The sequence below is a fragment of the Arachis duranensis genome, chromosome 8, assembly GCF_000817695.3.
Source record: "Arachis duranensis cultivar V14167 chromosome 8, aradu.V14167.gnm2.J7QH, whole genome shotgun sequence".
In the NCBI taxonomy this organism is placed as follows: domain Eukaryota; kingdom Viridiplantae; phylum Streptophyta; class Magnoliopsida; order Fabales; family Fabaceae; genus Arachis; species Arachis duranensis.
The window spans coordinates 3003907-3010439 of NC_029779.3; the positions used below are offsets into that span (position 1 = coordinate 3003907).

Genomic DNA, 6533 nt, shown 5'->3' on the forward strand with positions numbered 1-6533 from the left:
TTACCTGAGTGAATATACTTGTCATACCGGCCTTAATTATTTTCAAATGCTACAAGAGCATTATCTTTCTGCGTGGAGGTTTTGTTATGTAGAAAAATTTATAGGTGTAATGATAGACTGGTAGGTGAAATTTAATTTGCATGCAGTACACACCACTTGCAGAACCCTTTACGTATGTAATATTTACTATGAATGTAGCTTAAATTAAAAATGAAATCAGATTTTTGTGTTGTTCTTGTTTCAATTTTGAGAAACTCTGTATAACAATGTTAAGAAAAAAAAAAAGAACAGAGTCAATAAATCAATATAGTTCAGTTGAACGTTATATTAATAATAAAAGATACTATGTAAATTTGTTAATCGACAGACAAAATATGTTTGGTAACAAAAAAATTAACAAAAAATAGTTAGAATTTATTTTATTTAGAATTTATTAATTTTAATAATAATTAATAAATATTAAATAAAATAAATTTTAATATTTTTTAATTTTGATATTTTATTTAATATTTTATTGGTCATATTATTTATTATTTTCATTATCTACTTTAAAATGATACATTTATTTTATGCAGGATTAATTAAACATGTAAAGTATTATTTGATTAAAAGATTATTTGCTAGTGAAAATTATATAAGAACTTGATAACAAATAATTCAACAAATGTTATTGTTTAATAACATTCATTATAGAGAATATGTCAGATTGTTTGGTACAACTTTTTAAATTAAATGTGAACTGAGTCGATGAATTGATGGGTAGCTTACTTCAAATGTATTGGGCAGTGGGCACCAATAATTGTTCTAATAGACTTTTGCACCTCAATAAGACGATCACATTTGTTTAGAAAGAGTTAACGTGATAGGGTGCCTTCATCTGTTTGTCCTTACTCAACTAAAGAAACTTCCTTCTCGTCGCGTGTCTTGGAGTGTTCATTAGGAGCTCAATCTTAAACAACATGTCCTAGTTACTCCGCCAAAGAAACTTCCTTCCCATCCATGTTTAGGAGTATTCATTTGCCCCTCGTTCTTTTCTCAGTTTATTCTTTTTTTTTATAGAGTAATTTTAGGTAATTAATTTTTGGTTTAATTATTCGATTGGTCCTATAGTTTCGTAAAATTTTTAAATAGGTTCTTATACTTATTTTTAATTGGGTCCTTGTACCAATTTTTTTTTCAATTAAGCCCTTCTTAGTAGTAATTAGCTTAATTTTATAGAGACTCAACTAAAAAAAATTGGTACAGAAACTTAAATAAAAAAAGTATAGGGACTCAATTAAAAAATAATTTTGGTGTAAGGACTCAATTAAAAAAAAATTATAGAGATCTAATTAAAAATTTTACAAAACTATAAAGATCAGTAGAATAATTAAACATTAATTTTTTTCAATCAATATTAATTAATTTTTTAAACTTTTTATTTATTTTAAATTTAGAGTATAAATCATAAATTTTTAATTTTTAATTCTAAAATATAAAATTAAATTTTAAAATTAATTAATATTAACTAACTGAAAATTAATTTTCTATACTTTCTCTTATTTATTTGGTCAATAGCTCTTTCTTTTTTCTTTTGTTTTTGTTGGCCTATTTTTCAGTGAGATACGTTGTGACTTATATTCCTAATGCCTCCAGTTTCTTTGGCCTTTTCAATTATTCGATTTTCTTGTCTTACAAGTTATACGTGAATTGTGAGCCTTGTTTTTTTCAAGGGGAAGCTTCTCTATTTTTGGTACATTTATAATATTACAATATAAGAAATTGTTTTTAGAATACTGATATTTCATTAGTTATAGCCATTGATCTCAATGATAAAAATTAATATGATATAAAATAATTGAGACGATTAAAATGACTAAAACACTGATATTCTAAAAATATTTAATTTTTTTATAATATATGATAAAAATTCTTATATAGTCTTTATATGAATTGTTAGTGGATCAATCAATAGCCGGAAGTTGCCAATAATTCTCATTGGGCCCAATGAAACTTTAACTTAAAACACATAATGGATCTAACGAAAAAGTGGACAACAAAAAAAATAACTGAAAAATTAAGTGAATTGTGAAACACAGTGTACCCTTTTGTGTCTCAAACAGCATTGCATTGTCTGACAAAAAAAAAAAAAAAGCATCGTTGCATTGCTTTTACGAAAGGATAACAATAACAAAAGTTTTTAAATAAATGCAATACCACTAAATGGTTTTAGAATACTATCTTTTGTTGAAGAATATAGTATTAAAATATACTCCGATTGTTTGAAATAAAGTATGGTAATTTACATTTACATGAATGTGCAGTACTTTATATCCTTCTGTGTGGAAACAAAAATATGTGATGTGTGCAGATGGTAGGACTTGGAACGCTTGTGATGATGCCACTCCTGGGTAATCTCTCAGATAAATATGGGAGGAAAACCATTATCACACTCCCCATGATCCTCACAATTATTCCAATAGGTACCTTTCTCACAAATTCATTCCGTTTGCATTTGATTAAATTAGTCAACATTTTTTTTAAAAAGTAAGCTCCAATATTTTAAAATTATAAAAGCATTTATAACTTTTAAACGACATGTATTATCTTTTTTGATAAATGAACTTTTTAAATTTTTTTTCTCTAGTCTAATCTTTTATTATACATCTTTTGCCACATATTTTTTATTATATTTAAAAGAATATATATTAAAAATTACATTTTAACAACAAAAAACTGAGAGAATCTATTCTAATTTTTTTTGCCATATGAGAATTGCTTGGTAAATAAAGGCAAAATAAAAAGCATAAACATGTGGCCTTAATGATTTCATTTATAATAATTCGGTGTTGACAATTTCACAGGTATATTATCTTATAGCAGGACGAAAGAATTCTTCTACATATACTATGTCTTTAAGATTCTCATTTCCATGGTTTGCGACGGAAGCGTTCCTTGCCTCGCCCTGGCTTATGTGGTACTTTTCTTGCTATTTTCCGTGCACATGCTTAGATTCATTTAGAGGAATGGTAGAATTTGTCATAATGTTTACAATTATAGGTTAAAGTATTTTATTAGATTATTAAACTAGAAGAAATAAATTAATAATTAAAAGTGACAGACAAAAAATAATAAATTTTGATTGTACTCTAATATTTTTTTTAAGATCACAAATTCACATGTAAATATCTCTCTTTAAAAAATAAAAACTACTAAAATAATTTTAATTTTAAAATTATATATCAATTTTGCTGTTTATTACTTTCCCGCCATTTTGATTTTCAGGCAGATAACGTAACAGAAGGTCGACGCGCCACCGCGTTTGGGATTCTTTCGGGAATAGGCTCCGCCGCCTTCGTCTGCGGCACTCTTTCAACTCGCTTCCTCTCTGCTGCCCAAACTTTCCAGGTGCTTCATCTTGCTTCAGAATTTTTTTTTATCTCTCTCTCTCTTTTCAATTGCGTCAAATTCTGAATTTTTTATTTTAATCTGGTTCGATTAGGTTTCCACTCTTGTGGCGGTGATTGCAGCAGTGTACATGTTAGTTTTCCTTCGGGATTCGATTATCGATGAGAATAATCTTTCTACACCAATCCTTACGGCAGAAAAGCCCGCCGCCACTAAAATTGAAGCAAAACCGAAAAGCAATGTGCAACTGTTTCAAGCTTTGCGATCTCTACAAGACCTAGCTTCCTTCCTCACTGGCAGGTTCAATTTGCCGTTTCTCATTCCTCTTCGCATGTGATATCTTTGTGGAACATCAATTATATTATCTCTGTTTTTTTCATCATGATTTGCAGCTTGACTATTACTCAAGCAGCAATTGTTGCGTTCTTCAGCAACCTTGCAGATGCTGGTCTTCATGGTTCAATGCTGGTATTTTTCTAATTAATTTTCTTATTATCTTTTTTTTTTTCTCTTGTGGAGTATGCATGTGAACCCCTATAAAAAATGTAGTATTATTTCATTTCATTCGTAATTTGGCAAGTTTATGATAAAAAAGGAAAAAAGTTTCATTAATTAGAACAAGGTACTGAAGTATAGTCTGAGATGATAACATTTTTTCCCCATTTCCTGTGCAGTATTACTTAAAGGCTCAGTTTCATTTTGACAAGAATCAGTTTGCTGACTTGATGGTCATTTCTGGGGTTACAGGGACTGTGTCACAGGTAATTTTGCTTTGCAATATTTCAGTCCTTTATCTATATTGAGTTTTCGTATTCTCTTGATATAAATAGTTCTTGAGTTTCTTGATTAATTGTCCCAGCTTGTTCTTATGCCCATTTTGGCCCCAATTCTGGGAGAGGCAAGACTTCTTTCAATTGGACTGTTTTTCGGCTGTATTCATGTAAGATTCTTTTTTCTTTCCTTTTTTTTCCCCTATTGTTTTTGGTGAAATTATAAAAAGAAAATTTCACTTGTTTATAATGTTCTGAACTAGCAATGTGGAATGAAATGCAGATGTTCCTTTACAGCATAGCATGGTCCTCGTGGGTATATATTCCAACTCTATTGCTAATTACAACTTGGTTTCTGTTAAATAAGTTTTTAATTATGTAATTTTTTAGTATAAGAGTAAGTGAAATCAATAATAGTTCTTTGATTAATTTTACATGTATACGTCTCCGGTATCCCTATCTTCCCCACCTTTATGTGGTATTGATATTAATAATGGTAATAGCTTATGTCTAAATGCTGACAGGTTCCTTATGCTTCAGCCATGTTCTCAATAGTATACGTTTTTGCACAGCCCTGTGTAAGTTTCTTTATGATTTAATCTTTCTTTACTATCCTTTGAACAGATAAATTTTTTCCCTTGACTTCCAATGAAATGTATGATTAAAACATAGTCTTGAGTTATGTTTATTTTGTCTTAATGCAGATACGGAGCATAGTCTCTAAACAAGCTGGTTCTCATGAGCAGGTACTGTTTTTCAGAGTATTTGTTATATTTCCATAAAGGAGAAGAAAAGAGCTTAGTTTTGCTTGATAAAAATGCTATGTGCTTAGTCTATTTGTTTTGTCATTCTTTTTTTTTTTATTTAAGTAAATACTAGATATCCTGGAATTATTTCAGTGCATTTCTTCTCACGTGCCTTTTCTTTTCAGGGAAGGGCTCAGGGTTGCATTTCGGGCATATGTTCAGTTGCACATATTGCTTCTCCCTTGGTTTTCTCTCCATTGACGGGTGAGTGGAATGTTATTAATTATTTCCTGTTTTGTTCAATTTACTATTGAGTTCTATTAATAAACACTTTCTCCTCAATTTTCAGCTCTTTTCCTATCTGAAAAGGCACCTTTTAATTTTCCTGGCTTCAGCATAATGTGCATTGGATTTGCTTCGGTAAGAACTTCAACGAAATGCTGTACATATATATGTATTATATTTGAATGCATGTAGATAGTAATTAGTCTAGTCAGATGGTGATATAACTAAACTATGATGATCCAATCACAAACTATATCAACAGAATGAATGACCTTTCTAATATTAAACAGAGGCCACGATTGGACCCTAGATATCGTTACTAAATTGAGTAAATTGAATTAGTGATTATGGGCTATGGCTGTACATATAGAATCCTCAGATATAACTCTTCCAAAGGGTTTCTGCCTTGCTTTTCAGGCTAGCCGGCACCTATATTATTTTGTTTTAAGGGTAAAAGGCAACACTACAATATTCTTCTGAGGGGAACACACATATAATATTTGAAACATATTTTGACCAGTTTGTGTTTTTACTATATTTTCACGTGTTTTGTACATGGTTTCATTTGCATTTATTTTTAGTTTTTACTTTGAATTGAATTTTCTCTTGCAGATGATATCTTTTGCTCAAAGTCTGATGGTGAAAGTGGTTCCTCCCATTTTGAGTTGAAGGACAAATATTAATTGGGGCCCTAATATTAGTGATCGTAAATATTTACTCAACATGGAACGACACATTTCCTCCGGCTATGCATTTGACGAGGAAGCAAGATGTTGAAGTCTGTTCCTAGAACTGGAATTATAGCAATATTTTATAGGCTTTTCTAGTTTAGCACCATTGTATTGCTTTGGTTCGTCTATATGGCCTTTTTTAGATCAAAAGATACCAAGGTAAATTTTGATTTTTACAGTTATTGACATTTTGATATCTTGTTACACAATTTGGAAATACTAATCAAAATATGTGAAAGTGAAAATGTGAAATATATATGTCTACTGGTGTAAATCTTCCCTCTTGATCTTGATTTATTGGTATGGTTCTTTCCAACGATGACATTCGCTAAGAGGTAGATTCAAAAGGTACCAAATGGAGATGTATGCTCTGTGGAAAAAGAGTTTATGAAATCTAGCTATGAAAATGTTTTAATTAATAACAATGTTATTCGAATCCTGTTTAGATGTTCACATCTCATTTTTACAGATAAAAAGTATAAATTTAAACTGTGTTTTAGGTACACTTTTATCCATATTTTACATATTTATGTCAAAATAAAAGTGTAGAATATATTTTTAATATCAATATTGCCTATAGAGTGATAAAAAAACTTTAAAGCTTAAATCTATAA

The 6533-nt window shown here is 29.6% G+C and overlaps 1 protein-coding gene across 1 annotated transcript in view; it reads left to right on the top strand.

Annotated features, from left to right (window-relative positions):
• LOC107460178 (uncharacterized) overlaps positions 1–6175 on the top strand; it is a 7236-nt gene extending 1061 nt beyond the window's left edge. Inside the window, exons 2-14 of the mRNA XM_016078513.3 lie at positions 2351–2462; positions 2844–2956; positions 3265–3387; positions 3482–3687; positions 3780–3855; positions 4062–4148; positions 4247–4327; positions 4441–4473; positions 4682–4735; positions 4862–4903; positions 5089–5167; positions 5253–5323; positions 5801–6175. Of these exons, the coding sequence (XP_015933999.1) occupies positions 2351–2462; positions 2844–2956; positions 3265–3387; positions 3482–3687; positions 3780–3855; positions 4062–4148; positions 4247–4327; positions 4441–4473; positions 4682–4735; positions 4862–4903; positions 5089–5167; positions 5253–5323; positions 5801–5857 (1134 nt within the window). The 3' untranslated portion in view covers positions 5858–6175. The remainder of the gene's footprint in view (positions 1–2350; positions 2463–2843; positions 2957–3264; positions 3388–3481; positions 3688–3779; positions 3856–4061; positions 4149–4246; positions 4328–4440; positions 4474–4681; positions 4736–4861; positions 4904–5088; positions 5168–5252; positions 5324–5800) is intronic.
• The last annotated feature ends 358 nt before the right edge of the window (positions 6176–6533 follow it).